Genomic DNA, 17,551 nt, shown 5'->3' on the forward strand with positions numbered 1-17,551 from the left:
CAAAGTTCTGCTAAATGTAACACTCTTTCGGTCAGCACAGGCTGTCCTTGTCGATAGCTTCTGGATTCTCGCCGACAGGTAGGTAAGAAGTACACACCCTCTCGGGGGAGGGTTATAAATAATGCTGAATAACATTATTAGGGCTTATTCCGACTTTTGACAAGCCAGTGTGTTTATTGTTTTTAAAATGGGTAGTTCACGAAGACGTTTATGTTCCGGACGAAAAAGTCGACGACGATTGAGAAAATTTTATATAAATAAGCAGTAAGTACCTATAATTTGATTAAATTTTTATATGAATAGAAATATTTTCTGTTGATTTGTGACATTTTCCTTCTAAATGTTTATACTGTTTTTATAATAATACTATTGTTTTAGTATTTGCTGATATAATAATAATTAATATGTAGAAACAGCGCAGAATTTTGGTCAATCAGCCAGTACATTTTTTTGTATTTCAATCAGAATTATTATTTTCTTTTCTTCTTTACATGAGCTCAGAGTAATACTCAAATATTTTGCAGAATTTGAATATGGAATTTGATTATTTATATTTATTGGACAAAACCCAAATATTTTGCTGTATTTGAATATGGAATTTGATTATTTATATTTATTAGAATATGTATTTGTTTTGAACGTTATTGTTAGTAAAGTTTACATAATATATGAAGTTTGTTTCGTCACTTGCTTGTCCAGTCATATTAGTCCAGGGTAATAAGGATTTTCCCGTGACACTCAATAATCCAGGTAGCTGACAACTTTTTTAGTTATTGTAGACCTATAAGAAGAAAACCTACCTGTTTCCTGCCTAAAGTTCGGAGCCGTTTTTTAATGATTAACAATTTAATGCAAAGAACGCGATTTTTTCGATTTTTTGCACTCTATTAGAAAGCCAAATACTTGACATAAAATTACAAAATTTTATTTTTTAGAATATTGACAAACCTTTAAAATGCCGATTTTTGAAAGTTGAAAAGTCAATTTGTTGCTTCGCAAACTGCAAAATAAGTGACAATTGATATTTGTTAAAAACTTTTAGTAAACTTTAAACTTTAGAGTTCCACCCAAAGTTGGGTATTGGGGTACTTAACAAACCCTCAAAATTTGGGACCGATATATTAATTAGTTTAAAAGTTATTGTATTTGTTTATCCCAGAGACCTTTTTTTTACAATAACATAAGACAGAAAATAATAAAGATAGATAATGCTGTGGGTGACAAATGAAAGCAAAAGACTTATACTATCAATATGTATTAAAAAAAGATAAAAAAATGATTTAAAATAATCAAAAAAAAATCAAAATTAGAAAAAATCTTTTTTACATTCGAAAAGCTAGTATTTTCACCCGAATTTTCAAATAAAAAAAATTGGCCTAGGTTAATTCGGGCCAAAGTTAGCCATCACAGCGTAATGATTATAATAAGTAAGGAACCTCATTGAGATTAAACCTCATTGAGAGTAAAGAATGGGATTTGTATTTTTTGTTAAAAAATTTGCACAAACATTGTACCTTTACAGGACCCTCTACGAATTTTCAAAAATGTAGTTAAAATGGTGACTAGGAAGAACCTACAAATCCATTGAGTTTAAATACCGAACAAACAATTTCAAACTAATAAAATTTTCTATATCTCCGGATCTACTCGATGGATTTTGTTCATTCTTTTTTTAATTTGTATGTAATTTCTACGTACATTACAAATATGTAATTTGTTTATATATTAATTAATAAATAGTGTAGTTTGTTTAAACAATTCGTAATCTTCTCTATTGCATCTTTAGGGCATAAATCTTTGCTGACATTGGACATTTAATTTGGACAATAATATTACCTATGAGTCAATCAGGTGTTGCAGCTAAAAAACGATATTCCTGATGAACAAACATTCCTGATGGGCAAATATCTAAAGCAAGCATTTCGGTTAATTCTTGTACTGCAATGGATTGTTTTTCTATTCCATAGGCTGTGAATTTATTTCCTTTATAAGCATTTGAAATAATGTCTTTGGCAACCTAATAGACGTAAATCCTTTCATTTTAATTTCATGAATGTTTTTATTCGCCACATCTCAACATTTTCCATTTCAGAATATTTATCATCAAACTGTAATCTACGTTAAAAGCCAATTTGTCAGTAAAAAAAGTAACAAAAAACGCAAAAGAAAATATAAAACATAAAAAAACGAATTCCGCAATACTGTGACCTCAAAATATCTTGTTATACATTATTTTGTAATAAAATGTTATAAAAGTTTGTCTTCGATTTGATTGTTATGATTTACAGGACGATTATTTGTTACCTGTATGTACCTTTGCTAAGTTGTGAATTAACTATTCAATAAATAATATTACTCTGGTATACTCGTATTATTCTACTTACCCCATAACCGCACTGAATAGAAGACCGCCCGCTCGCTTTATTGTATAGACCCAAGACTTTTCACCACAGGGGGTGGGTGTCCCGGTTGTAAGTAGGTATAAAGCTCAACTCTAGTACAAGATGACGTTTAGAATATTCTTCGTGAATGGATTTTGTTTACGTAAAGAAAGATATTTTTGAACTAGAGATTCCACTGAATTTAACCGTTAGGATTTTCGACGAGAAGCCTTAAAAAGACATTTAACGAAATTTCGGTAAAGATACATTTACAAAGAATATAATGAAGGGAATTTGAGTACAGGGGCGTATTCTGTACTATTAAATGACACATATTTTAGGGTATTATGATATGTTATTGGTGTAAGAAACTTTATAATTTTCAGTTTGCAATTAATACATCCATGGCATTTAGCAATAAACGATTCCATGGTCTTCTTAAATTACGTTTCTTTATTGCTCTATATATAAGATTAAAATAGTTCTTTCTTCATCATTTTATGTACCTTTAAAGTCATAGCAGATATATTAAATAACACCATTTATTCTGCTTCTAGTGTAAAGGATGGATTTGTTGAACCGGATCCCCTAGCATTGCCAGAAGCAGATCCAATGATCGCAGACAATGAACCCGAAGCACTTACACCTGCCCAAGAGATGATGATAGATCAACTTCTGTCTGAATCTAACAATCTTGAAAATGATACTTCAAAAGAAATTACTAAAGATGACGTGTTCAACAGCGCTACTGATGAGCACCACGTCGAAACTGTTGAGAGTCCCACAACTAGAGAGAGCTTCACTTTCAAATGCATATTTTGTGACAGGGTACTTAGTGCAGCAGATAATCCAAAGTTGTTGGAATGTCTACATAACTGTTGTGCTAGTTGTATAGACAGTCGATTGTATGAACATAGCAATGATGGTATGTCAGGTAAGAGGTTTTTCTGTTTGATTTTTTTACTAAATTTGCTATATTACCAGTAGATGTAGTAGTGAGACTCATTACATGTCAGTAAAGAAAAAAACAGCTGAAAAAATCTTATATAGGTTTTTGAAGGTTCTAAAAGATATATTAGGGATAGCTGATGACAAATCCTTAAAGACGTACAATTAATTTGGTTTTTTTTAACAATCGTAAAAAGTGAAAAAATCATTTTATCTATAAAACGTTTCTTAGACATTTTAGAGCAAAATGATATAAAAGTTGTAGATATTAAGTTGTAGTTCTTTCATTTTGCAAGTCTCTAAATTAAAATACATAAACAATTGACCTAGATTAATGAAAATTCTTGTTTTGCAGTAATTTATAAATGTTAATAACTTAATTTTTTACACAATGACATGTAATGTAATTAGTTGAAATTATGGCAATTAATGAGTTATTAAAGTGCGCTAAAGCTCAGTTAGATCGACCAATAAGTTTATTATTCAATTTTTTTCTCCTAGAAGAGGCGAAATTTACGAAAAAAAAAAGGCAAAATGAAAAAAAAAATACGTAGAATAGGCAGAATATGCAAAAAAGGCATGTTGCTTATAATTCAAGCTTTTGTGATATGAATATTCTTTTTATAAATACGATGTGTATACTGTCTGTTCAGATGAACAATTGCTTCCTATTTTTTTGCATTTGATCTATTTATTTTAAGGATGTCATTTAATAAGTATTTATATTTTTTGTTTATCTACCAATGCTGACTTCGTCGTTAAGGATTGACCCGTTTCTGCGGGCAAGTTCCTCACATTACCGCGGTTACGTGAAACCGCGGATAATAAGGAACGCTAAGCACATTGTGTGTACACAGAAACACACAAATACTATACCTACACTACACACATCAAAAATGACTAAGGAACACCATTATTCCAGTGTTTTCAATAAAAACTATACAAACCATTTGAAAACTTGTTCTCTACAAACCAAGGTATGCCATGTAAATTAATCTGTCAATTCCACTGTTTTATTAAGGCAAAAATGACAGCGCCTTAAATTCGTAGGATCAATTGCTTCAAATTGTAATCAAATGGTGCTTTAAATTTTAAAAGTAGTCTGCAGATACTTTAAAATTTTACTAAAACAAGGTTATTAAATTCAAAGATAGTCATGCGGCGTCGGCACTTAACACATGTTCAAATGGTAAGTACTGTGAATATGATTCAGACTGATCTTTCACAAGCTGATGTTGCACATCATTTTGACGTGTCTCGGAGCGTGATTTCGCGATTGTGTCATCGATATGAACAATTTGGAAATGTCGCTGAAAGACATGGGGTCGTCAACGTGAAACTACTTCTTGACGTGCATATAAATGCACGTAAACTAAATGGGGCCTTAGAAATTACCCACAACATTACCGTATGTGACCACTTTGAGGAATAATTTACATGAAACTGTCCTGCACACCAACCGTCCATTGAAGGTTCCCATGTTCTTCTTATTCTTCTAATTATGTAGACATGACTCTGTCTGTTTTCCAATGTGCCTCCAGTAAGTTGTCGTTCCATCGTTTTCGTGTCTTCCTATTGGGGAACCGTCTCTTGCCATCTTTTCTACTCTATTTGTTGTCGTTCGGCTTATATGATCATTCCATTCTATTCTTCTATTTCTTAGCCTGTCCTATAGTGTTTTACCATTAATTTTTAAGTATTTTCATCATACTACCGCGTATTTCATACGCGTACGTATTGGTCTAATGACTGTTTTGTAAATGCTGCCTTTCATTTCTTTTCCAATATTTTTATTTCCTGCAGCTTTGTTTGCTCTATTCACTCGATCTTCCACTTCGGTTTCGAGCTTTCCGAAGCCAGATAATGTGATGCCTTGATATTTAAACTCCATCACTTGTTCTATTATCTGACCTTCCAGCTCCAATTTACATCGTAGTAAATTTGCTGTTGTAGCCATGCATTTTGTTGTCGTTTTTGGGGAAATTAACATGTTAAATTTTCTGGTGGTTATATTAAATTGGTGCAGCATACTTTGTAAATCATCTTCACTTTAACAGAGTAGTATTGCGTCTTCTGCATAGCAGATTATTTTAAGTTGTTTTTCTCCCATTTGTTATCCTTTTTTAGTTCTTCCTTTTTTTTATTATTTTATCCATAATCAAGTTGAACAATAGAGAACTCAAGGAATCTCCCTGCTTTATCCCATTGCCAGCTTCGATAGGGTCAGTTAGTTCTTCTTCTACTTTTACTTTTATTGTGTTGTTTTGGTAGATATTTTCTATCGTTTTGATTATTCCTAAAGGTATCTCTCTTGCGTACAATAAGTGGATAACGTCTTTTAATTTGACCCGATCGATTGCCTTCTTAAGGTCCACGAAACATAGAAATGGCTTTTATAGAGGCGGTACTCGTCTATCCCTCATTTTTCCCGGCTTGGGACCGGCTGCATCGGGTGTAGAGCTACTCAGTTGATTCCATAACTAACACAGACAGAATTTTTTAATGCAACCTCGTAATATTCAAATTCCTTCATCAGACTCTGATCATGTCTGGTTTAGTTCATTCAATGCTGTTTTGATGCAAGTTATCGGATCATCGAAACTGAACAATTTCCAGCGTTGCCTGACGTCAATATCAGGATCTAAATCGATGCCTATCTTAATCTTTAAACACTGGGTGTATGTGTGAGGACTTTGTACATATAATGACACACTATTGAAGTGGCTATTTTAATTGTTAGCTTAGGATATTCCTTCCTTCTCCAAATACTTCTTAAGCGATAAAACAATCACGAAGTCAATCGATGTTTCAATTCGGTATTTTAATCGATACTACATACGACATAATTGATCTAGAGTTTTCAAGAGTTTTCATGAGTATATTAAGAATGGAGTAAATCCCAAGTTGTACTATAAGGAATATATTTTTTGTTTATTGCTTTTTTGCATTATGTATAATTATTGATCATTGTTAAGTTATAGTTAGCACACTATTATTTTTTTTAATGGAACATTCCGTACATAAATAATTAAAAAAGCGCCTTGCAATTGTGTTGTCAGAAAATAACATTTTTATATTTTAGGTGATGAGTATTTTTGGTACCTTAAATAACACGAACATTCACCATTATGTCCAGCTGCTTTTTCTGAACGTAGATCATGTAGGCCATCTTCTAAAACAGCCCTGTCTCGTTTCAATTGAGAATTTCTCCATCGTCAATATATTTTTTTAGAACTAATCGAAAATAACGTTTTTCATCGACAGTTGCAACTTATCCTACAATTTTAATGTTTTTAAATTCTTCCAATTTGATGCAGTCTATCAACTACGTAACTCAGCTTGCAGTCTTATCTTTTGTGTTACTAATATTTTGGCACTAAGGTACATTGTTATCGCGTTTATAGACCGTGTTCCATTGTTTGTTTCTGACATTTGCGCTTCCATCCACGAATGAGGATTTGATTCTTTTGAGACAGACCTTGCATTGAGATACAACCTTCAAACTAAGAAGGTATAACGAATTAAAGATTATTTAAAAAAATTTAGCATTTTTTGGTGTTAACTAATAGGTTTTATTTTATGATTTCAGTTCAGATAGACTGTCCTTCATGTGGCATAGAATGTAACCCTGCTCACATAATAGAAAATCAGTTCCTGCTTGAATTGGCCAGTAACAATGAAGATCCCAACAAAAATGCTGATATGAAATGCAACAACTGCAGCGACGATGCTGTTGCTACCAGTTACTGTGCAGATTGCTCAGAATTTATTTGTGATAATTGTGTGCAAGCACATCAAAGGTAAGTACATATTTTATTATGAATCTACCATTAATAAACAAGTTCAAAATATTTATTGATCCTGATTTATAATATGAAAGGTGTTTCAATAAAACATATTTGAAAATTACTAAAAAACTTCAACTTCAAGCTTTTTATTATTTTTGTTTATTGTATTCTATTTGATTATCGGTTATCAATGATCTCTCGGTTTTTTGATATTCCAAGTCCGAAAGTAAGGTAATTCCCAGGGTAAAATTTAAATTCTCTATAGTATATACAACTAAAATACCAAAAAATGTGTTCACTCTAAAGCAAAAAACAAACTATTAAATATACCTCCAAGACATTGAATATTTCGTCAGCCGTGTAGTTCTGAAACCATTTTATCTGAAAATTCTAAGAGATGTTGTTGTCACCTTTGACTAGAAATTGACGATAACATTTGTCATTGAATAATAAATAATTCTTGTCAAAGGTCAATTTTAATAATTCCGAAAAAGTTTTCCACAATACTGGACTGTGAAGTTGGGTTCGGTTCCACGGTTACTACGTTGAAAACTGGAAGATTTTTAAACAAGGATACCACATCAAAGCTTCCATTTCTTTTCAGTCTCTTGGTAACTGATAAAATTGTTAATGAATTCACTGAACTGGAAGTTCTAATCTGTTATAATCCACAAGGAAACTAAGTTCCTGTATTTGGCTGTATACCATATATTAAAAAATTTTTTGAATAAAATCCTTTATAAAAGGTATATAAAAAACCCAGTTGGGCTATGTTAAATTGACAAAATGTTTTCGGAATAAGTATTCCATCATCAGTGTCTAGTTAATACATGGATGTAGCCACTAAATATGTGGGTAAAAACCCTTTAAAAATTATTAAATGAAATTTAGTTTACATTATGTCTAATTTACAATTAAGATGGTAAAGTTACCGTTGGATTGGTAACATGGCGACATATGACTCTACATTAAGTTGCAAGTCCTGAGACGGTATGTCTACGAGGACTTTATTAAAGCAACTCTCTCTTTCACGAGGAATCACTGGATTAATTCATTTCTTATTTTAAGTAGGAAGCTGGAGGAAAAATAGTTCTAATCCTATTGTTACAGTTTTAATTCTTTGCATTTCACCTATTTGCGCTCATTTTTTCTTATCTGATTCTTATATCTAGTTTTGTGCAGGTTCTTGCTCATTCAACTACCTTCTCTAATATCTACCTTTAATATTTTAATTGTGTAAATTTTTCAAAAGTTAGATGTCTTGTATACTTACAAGACATTAATTGTTGTAGTTAGTCATTTATGGTAGTAATACCAAATAATTGAGAAAAATGAAAACTTATTTAATGTTTCAGTTTTCATGTTGAAACATACTTTGAAAAGACTTGGCAGGTTAAAATGCTCCAATCCTACAATTCTGGTTAATTTCGATCACATCTTATTTACACAAATATTGTAAACAATCCTTTTACATTTTAAAACAAGTAATTGATATCACCAACTGTGGGCTTGTAAAGTGAAGGTAGCTCTATTGTATTCTTAATGATGTTTTTATACAAGATTTTTTTAATGTTCAATTAGAATTTATTAATTTATTTTATTGGAATTTATTAATAACTTTAATTATATTTTGGTTTAATGTTAATAATATTCAACTTTGTATATTTTTTTTCAGACTAAAAATAACAAAAGACCACACCATCAAACCGAAAGAAGACGGTTTGATTGAATTACATTCTGTCACAAATGGTGGCCCATCCAACTTATTCTGTATGAATCATCCACACGAAAAGTTGTCACTGTTCTGTGAAACTTGTGACAAGTTGACTTGTCGAGATTGTCAGTTGATAGAACACAGGGAACATAAGTACAAATTTACTAATGAAATTGCTTCTGAAGCTAAAAAGTTTATTTCCGAAATGTTGAAGGATGTAGGGTAAGTAAATTTAATGGGATGTGCCTGTATAAAACATTTAGAATAAGTTTTCTTTTTATGCGATAAGTTTGCTTCATTAATCTTGGGTTTTGCCTAATCATAAATTTCAAGTGATGGCATTACTTGAAAACAATTACGTCTAAGATAGTATGGCAAAAGAGCTTTATGGTTCAACTTTATGAGGTTTCTATCCTCTAATAGTTATTAATCTTTGAACAAATTTTTTATTTCGTTCATTTATTTTTTAAATAAAATACGTTGCTTATGACGTAAATGCAGGTTTTTTTTTATATTAAATTAAAGCTAATTTATTTTATGAGAAAAAATGGTCGCACATTGGGGTTGCCAGCTGTAAAAAACGCGAGGTATCAAAGATAAAGTAAAAGACAACTAGCGCGCAACGCTACTGGTTTGAAGTGTCAGTTGTGTGAATTTTTAACGCATGCGTCGATAGATACAGTACGTTAAATTTTGGATTAGATATTATACACTACATACAGCGCTAAAATTGACAACATTGAAATATACACCTCCGACCGTCGATTTTTGTTTTCATACATATGCCCCGTTTATTTCTTATAACATAAACTCGATAAAAATACCCTGAAATTATAAGGCAGTGCATTTTTTATCAGTTTTTAATAATGTGAACAATTTTTTGTGGTTGAATTAAAAATAAAAGCGCATTTCTTCAAAAAGATAAAACAAAAAGTATCTTCTTCCTATGCCGTCTCCATTAACGGAGGTTGGCGACCACATTTCTAAAAGTTTCTCTGTCTTTTGCAACGTGGAATAATTCGTCTACAGTCATGTTTGTCCAGTCTCGAATATTTCGCAGCCATGACTTCCTCTTTCCCTTTTTCCCATCGACTCTACCCTGCATGATGACCTGCAGAAGACTATATTTATCATTCCTCAAAAAATGTACTCTTATCTAAAATAAAAAATAATTCCTAATAAAATAATAAATAATTCTTTATGTCCTACAGAAATGATTCAAATATTTGACCTTCTACGGCTGAACAGTATCCCAATCTGTCATAAAATCTTCTGCGGACAGATGAAAGAGTTTCTGCTGTAATAGAATTGGAGACTTCTCTTATTCGGTTTCTTAATTCATCCAAATTTTGGGCTCTAGCCTCAGGATGATCGTAGAGGATGCTTTTTAAATGTCCCCAAAAAAAGAAGTCCAAAGGTGTAAGATCTGGAGATTTAATATCGCCTGTTCTACTGATAACTCGATTCGGGAAAGTATTGTTTAAGAACTCCCTAATTGTTCGAGCGTTGTGAACTGAACAGCTGTCTTGATGAAACCCAACATTCTCCAAATTTACATCAGGAAGATTGAGAATAGCGAACAGAAAATAGCGAATAGAGAACATGAATCTGTAACAAATCGAGGTATACTCTACTATTCAAGTTGTATGTGGTCTCCTAAAATGCCAGTCCAGACGTTAACTTTTTGAGGACGTTGAGTTCGGTGAACAACACTTCTGTGCTGGTGTTCCCGCGCCCAATACCTCGTAATGGAAGGATCTACTAACGAAAGAGAAAGATTCATCAGTGATTAAAATGTTATTTGTGATTTAGGAAAATAAATAAACAAAATAAAATTTTTGTTAAAAAAAAAAATCGGTTGCCTGTAAAGTTGGTTTTACGGGCGAAGATTTTACGTGACAACGTCTTTTTCTCGGTAGAATATTTATTGATATGAATATTATTAAATTGCACAATAGGAACAAGGAATTGCCGCTATAAACTCAGTTTCTCAACTTTTGTGTCAATCTAACAATTAATCAATCAATCATAGTTTACGATAATGAAATATTAGTGTACAATTATTTACCTTTATTGTTGTAGTTGTTGTAAATGACGAATCTACTCACGAATTGAAGACAAATCTCACGATTAAGGTCTTACATCTTACGATTTTTAAATTTTTTTTTAAATTTCAAGTGTTTCTAATAAAATGCATGGGAGGAAATCAGCTTTTTTTAGATTGTCACCTTGAAATATCCATAAATTGACTGTATTTTTGTATCAAAGTGGGCTACTCCAATTAACTCAATTAATATACACAAAATAATATAAACAAAGCTTAAAAGGTTCTTTATGCTTTGAAAGTGGATTATAAACAACTGAATTGTAATGTATATTTTACCGCCTTTAATAAATATGAAGTATAGACTAAATTTTGTGTAAAGAACAAACATTCAACAGACCTAATAGTAAAAACATATTGATTTAAGTGTGAATTTGAGATAATGTGCTGACAAAATGTTAAATCCTAAGAAAACAAAATTATGTTTTTATGTATATTCATTATACTTAATACTCTTGGGTAAAATACCTCATATCATATATGTCTTTAGACACAGTTAATAATTTTCATTGAAGTTTAAACTATAAAGAATGTTTACAATCATTGCTCAATATTAAATGGATAAATCCATAGCAATATTATAAAAGAATATAGGTCCCTAGGTAATTTCCTAAAATTATATCTGATACTGGTGGTTCCCCCTAAAATAGGACACTGTAAGCACTCCACATTTTCACTACAGACACAGCTGACGATACTTTCAACGATTTTCAACTTTAGCGATTCAACGCGCCTAATTCTCTAGTGCCGCGCGCAGCGGACCGATCATGTTTGAGTGGGAGAGAGACGCAAGGCATTCGCCGGTCCGGCGGGCCTCTCTCTCGTTCGGTGACTCACTGTAACAGACGTGAGCGGGCGTTACACTTTTTCTTAAATGACTCCGAGCCACAACCTAATTTAAGACGTTGTCACGTCAAAAATTAATTATTATTAATTAAATTAAAAATATTTGTAGCCATTTTTTGACTGGTAACCTATTATCAATGAATTCTCCTAATTTTAAATGTAGGTATGTAAGAATGTGAGTTTGATTAACTACGTTATGAACGTAGCGATCCTTCAGTGGGATCTTGTACTATAAGTTTATTAGTAAATCAACTAAATCATAAATAATTTATGTTGTTTTTTTTTTAGATATAAAAGAGCCTTACTAACAAGTGCAATGAAGGTTATTGACGATCGTCAAAATTTAATTACTGACAAAAAAGGAGCATTAGTTAATGAAATTACACAACTTGTTGTCAAGTAAGTAAATTTTTATTTTATTGTTGTAAACAGTTTCACTTTCCTTTCGTTTTTCCTGCATTTCATTTCTCTCTCTCTAACTCCCATTCTTCCGTCTCTCTATAATTATCTCTTTTCTCTTCTTGTCCCTTAAATTGTAAATAAATTTAATGCAATCTTTTTTTTGTATATGCTATATTAAATCTCCAGTATTAATCTTCCAAATGTATTATTTATATTTTTTTATAGATTAACCAACACAATTAACGTCAGGGGTAAACAACTAATAGCGAAGCTATCGGAAGTCTGCGAATCGAAACAAAAAACTCTTCAGGAGAAGAAAGTCGCCTTAGAGCAGTTATCAAAAATGACGGACCATTGCATAGAATTCACTCAACACGCCTTATCCAGTGGTAGTGATATGGCTCTTTTGTACAGTAAGAAGCAAATGACGGACCACTTAAAGAGGATAAAATGTAAAAGAGCGGATATACCTAATCCGGAAATACCAGTTAGGATACATTTGGCTTTAGATAAAGTTCCGGATTTGATAAAAGGTATGATCAATTTTGTTTATGTCCAAATTCGAAAAAAAGTGACAATTAAGATTAAACCCGATGTTTTTTTTTAATTAGTATTTATTTAAAAATATTATTTATTTAAATAATGCTTTAACTTAGTATTAATGTTAGCTTTAGGAGTAGACTAGACTAGCGGAACGGCGATAGCTCAGTGCCTAGGTACTGGCTTACCAAACAGGTACAGACACCAGAATTTTTTCAGTTTTCAAGTCATCGCATCGGTCCCGGCTACATAAGTAGTTGTTAACCTTAAAGGCTGAGCCAGAAGGTTAGATGAATGGAAGATGTACGCTAAGCCAATTGACTTAGCGTACATCGCTGCAGTACAACAAACAGATTCCGAAAAAAAGAGACTGAATTAGCACCAATAAATGGTATAACAAATATGGTATAATGATACTTTCCATGAAAACTTTAATGTATCTTAATTATACAAATATTTAACAGTTTTGCATCATCCAGTTTTAATATCTTAAAATTATTTTCCCAAAACACAGTTATACCTGATAATTATTCAGTTTGATGATCTACTGGTCAACGTTGTCACGTTTTATTACAAGTCCATGTTCCTATGACTATTTGATTGTATGTGAATTATTAATATAGAAGTTGATGAATTATCTATAATCACAACCTGGCAACTGTGTTGTCGTTAAAACTCAATTATAATTTCTCAGAATTTAGTGCCTAAAATTTTGAAACTATACTATTATCCGTTAAACATGAATTGCCAACTAAGAGCTTTTAGTTATAGAGCAAGATAGTGACTTCAATTACGAGAAGAGAAGAAAATTTTGTAGTTGAACGAATATACTCAATAATATTTAATCTTTCCAGTAGACAATTCTGTACAAGATAGACCTAAAAGTGGTAGAATACATTTTATCAATCGTTACATACAATTAAAAATATAAAAGTCGATTAATGACATCAATATAAAAAAAAATAAAAGGAATTTTAGATATGCACAGAGTGCTTATCAATATCCCTATAGTACAAAGATAATTGTTGCAAGCAACTTTTCCATGTCGGTTATCAATAAAAGTTTCTGGCTCAAACATAAATATAGAGTTTATTGGCAACAATTTGCTGTACCCGAACAATTTCATTCATGTTTTTTGATGAAACTAGGCTCTTTCTGATAGAAGATAGTTGCCGAATTCATGTTTGGTTTGTTCCATTATGGGAAAAAATTAATTAATTAATAAAATTATAATAAAATTTTTCCATTTTGTATAATGTTAGAAACTTTTAGACGGATAAAAAGTTTCTAACATTTTGAAAAGTAGATAAAGGGACATAATCTGTCTCAATAATGTTTTTGGTTTTGTGCTTACCTAAGGGCTTTCTTCAGGTAAATCAATACTATTTCATAATTGCATTAAGTATATACAATTTAGTCTTCTAACCCTATCAATTTATGTTTACTTATTTGCACCGTTCCTTACAATGAATATGTAGGAGATTATTACTATAGTATTATCCATTGTTTTGAAATGATGCCACAGGGTAGTGTTTAGTGGATATGACCAGTGGTCAATTTAATATATTTTTTTGTATATCTTGAGGAGACAAGTCTACAAGATTATTAGAAGTAATTTGACACTTTTAATTGTTTGAAATTTATTCAAATAAGGACAAAAAAATAACAACTAAAATACATTAAAGTCATCATTTTCCTAAGTTGAATTTAAATGTCTGCTATAATTTAGTAAAGTTATGTGTCTTCTGTGATGGTCTTTGGCCTTTGGAACATTATGCCCCTAGTATTTCAAATTTTTCAGCCCAGTATTTCTACAGTGACATCCAATGATTCTTGCTTGTTAACCTATGTCATCGAGGTTACCGGTACTAGGGCAGTCTGCTGTTGTTTTTCATTTTTCCAGTTTATATTGTAATTCATCTTAAGTAATTTCTGCATTATCCTCAGATACCTTTTGTCTGTCGTTTTGATTTATGTTATTGTTGATTTGTTGTGTGTATAATCTAGACACGATGCTTATCGTAATCGAGGACGTCCTCCAACAAGGTGGTCAGATGACATCAAGTGCATTCAGCACAACTGGATTCAGCTCACGATATAATGCATTGGAATTATTTACGGGAGGCCTATGTCCAGCAGTGGACTCAAAACGGCTGATGATGATAATCTAGTTTATTTTTCGGGTGTAACTACAACGAAATGCAAAAAATTGAATTTTGCATCATAGATATAAAATGCTTTTATCTCGAAAACGGTTAAGTTTATGGAGATGAATGTAGTATACCATTTTTAAGTAAAAATAATACGGGAATCAAAGTTTTGATCTCCCAATTATGTAGAGTGGGGGATAAAATACATAATTTGTATAATCTTGTACTCTGCATAATACATCATTTTTTGTGCGAAATTTATGTTTCTCGTCCCAAAAAACCTCACTTACCAAATTTCTTGTTGTTATACCATGCCTGTCAGGAAATATTCAAAAATAAAGAAAATAAAAGTTTAACTTTGACACCCTGAATTTCGGTTATTATCTACTTTCGTACTAAGGGAAGTCAGCTTAAATCGACCTATTTTAACCTTGGTTAAGCTATGGCCCATCCGTTACTAAACACCCTGTATACAGTGCGTTAAGTTTTAAATTAGATATACACACTATAAATGGCAACACTGCGCACCGTCGACTTTCCACGAACCTCCATTGCCACGTCGCCAATAATTTGTCATTTCAAAAATGACAGAAAAGGTGACAAAAACCCAGAAAAGGTTCAATCGAGGTAGATTCAACACGTTCAAGTAGAAACGTTGCTAGAAACAGCAGCTTTATCCAAACTACTTTCGAAGAATGGAATTTTGTGAAAAGGTGTCGGAGCGGAGGGGATCGGAGAATTAGAATTATCTCGTACGAGGCAATGTTGCCGATTTTAGCGCTTTATTTATTTGCAATATCTAATCCAAAACTTAACATACCATATATTTGTTTATTTTCTTATCTCTAGATTGAGTGAGAGTTTGACCAGTTCATAATTTACCTGCTTCGAATCCAGCTTGTTGTGGTATGAGATTCTGATCGACTAGGTTTTCTACACGATTTAGGATGAGTTTTTCTAATAAATAAGTATAAACAACGGTTTGGTTCCAAAAAATCAGAATTTCCATAAAAATTAATTTTGCTCACATCAGAAATTTTATGTACACTTGAAGTTGTTAAAAGTATTATAAATAAATTAATATGTGGAAAATCACTATTTTGAAGATGTAATGAAAACCGTGAATGTGAATAGAGCAGATAATAATGAAAGGTTTTTGTTTTAGTTATATATTTGGCGTGTAATGCCAGTGAGATCTTGATTGATAAGATACTGAACAGTTTTCTGCCATTTTCCTATTTTCTTGATAAGTTGGTTTAAGACTATACGATTTAAAGTGACCAAACTCTCTGATTTATATTATGGAATAAAATCCCTGAGTCATCATTGATATGTTGTAGTATGTTTTTTTAGTTTAATTTCATTTTTGCAACATTGTTTTTATTTTTTTTCGTCCGTTTATAGATCGTCTCAATTTTATAATTATCAGCATGCATATTCACTGCTCCAAAAAATTAACACACCAATATATATTATATAAAGTTATAAACGAGCCCTTGTAACTATATATTTGGCAAACCAATTTTCAAAAATTTTTGTTTAAAAGGCACAACTACTGTTTCGTTGTTTAATAGACAAGAAATTTGAGCTGATTCAAAACACAAGAAGCAAGTTTTTTATTCTTAGCAAAGAAATAAAATCGAAACAGGTGGCAACAAAATATTGGGACAAATATATTTGTCCGGTTTTATTGTCCTTCTCATTTGACGTCCCAGTATCCGACCTGAAGATTGCTCATCGACATTGCTCTTTGAAGGCAACCATGTCAGTTTTGGTATTCCTCTTTTCCTTCTTTCGACTGGTACCACAAGAAATAGCTTCAGAAACATCTTGAACAACTAGTTTCAATATATATTTTAGGTTCCTTGTATCTTGGTGCCATGTGTATTTGTGGATATCTTTGTGCTGTAAAACCCATTTAGAATCTCCAGCTGGTGCTGTTTGCATTATCTATTAATCTTTAACTTTTATTATTTAGAACTTCTTCGCCATGTTATCTAACTATCGAACAGATTGAGTTATTTTGATATTTTGTTATGTATGACCATTGATACTCCCTTGCATGCCCTTTTTCGGAATACTTCACTATAAATATGTAAATAATCTGTACAGTATTCAATTTTTTGTTTCTGTGAGCAACGCTATGTCTACCTTCATCTCATTGAAGTGCATACATATTACCAATTCGTCGCATGTTTCATCTTTGTTTATATCTGTCCAATTTCCGTGGCATAATCTAAGGATTGTTAGCATTTCTGATTTTTTCCATGTATGGAAGTTCTGGCCCCATGCTTCAGCCTCCTTCAAGGAGGACTGGATTATTTTTCGTCAAGGTCTTCTTCTCCTAGACTGATTGTCTTTCGGTCTACGGAGTTCAGTATTAGCAAGTTGCTTATTTGTTCTTTAAGTGTTCATTGGGATTTCTTTCACCTCATCTGCTCTTTGGATCATTGGCTTTTGCTCCGCATGTGCCATAGTCCAGAATCCTTATAATGTATTATCAGCTAGGTCAGCGAAACCATGGTTTTTTTTATAGAGATATTACTCCACTATCCCTCTCTTTTTTTCAGGACTTGGATTGGTTATCTTGGTTGTAAAACTACTAAATTCACTTGACATAATTCATTTTGCATTGATATTTGGTTTTTAGTTCAGGGAACTTTAAGCTCAGATCTATT

At 31.9% G+C, this 17,551-nt stretch overlaps 1 protein-coding gene across 3 annotated transcripts in view; it reads left to right on the forward strand.

The window, feature by feature from the left end:
- Nucleotides 1-17,551, forward strand: part of LOC140437682 (E3 ubiquitin-protein ligase TRIM33-like) — a 60,114-nt gene that overhangs the window by 26,373 nt on the left and 16,190 nt on the right. For all 3 annotated transcript variants that reach the window (XM_072527340.1, XM_072527338.1, XM_072527339.1), the window contains exons 2-6: nucleotides 2,939-3,315; nucleotides 6,919-7,129; nucleotides 8,793-9,053; nucleotides 12,070-12,180; nucleotides 12,409-12,716. In XM_072527340.1, coding sequence (XP_072383441.1) covers nucleotides 2,939-3,315; nucleotides 6,919-7,129; nucleotides 8,793-9,053; nucleotides 12,070-12,180; nucleotides 12,409-12,716 — 1,268 coding nt within the window. The remainder of the gene's footprint in view (nucleotides 1-2,938; nucleotides 3,316-6,918; nucleotides 7,130-8,792; nucleotides 9,054-12,069; nucleotides 12,181-12,408; nucleotides 12,717-17,551) is intronic.

The sequence above is a fragment of the Diabrotica undecimpunctata genome, chromosome 3 (genome assembly GCF_040954645.1).
Source record: "Diabrotica undecimpunctata isolate CICGRU chromosome 3, icDiaUnde3, whole genome shotgun sequence".
Lineage (NCBI taxonomy): Eukaryota > Metazoa > Arthropoda > Insecta > Coleoptera > Chrysomelidae > Diabrotica > Diabrotica undecimpunctata.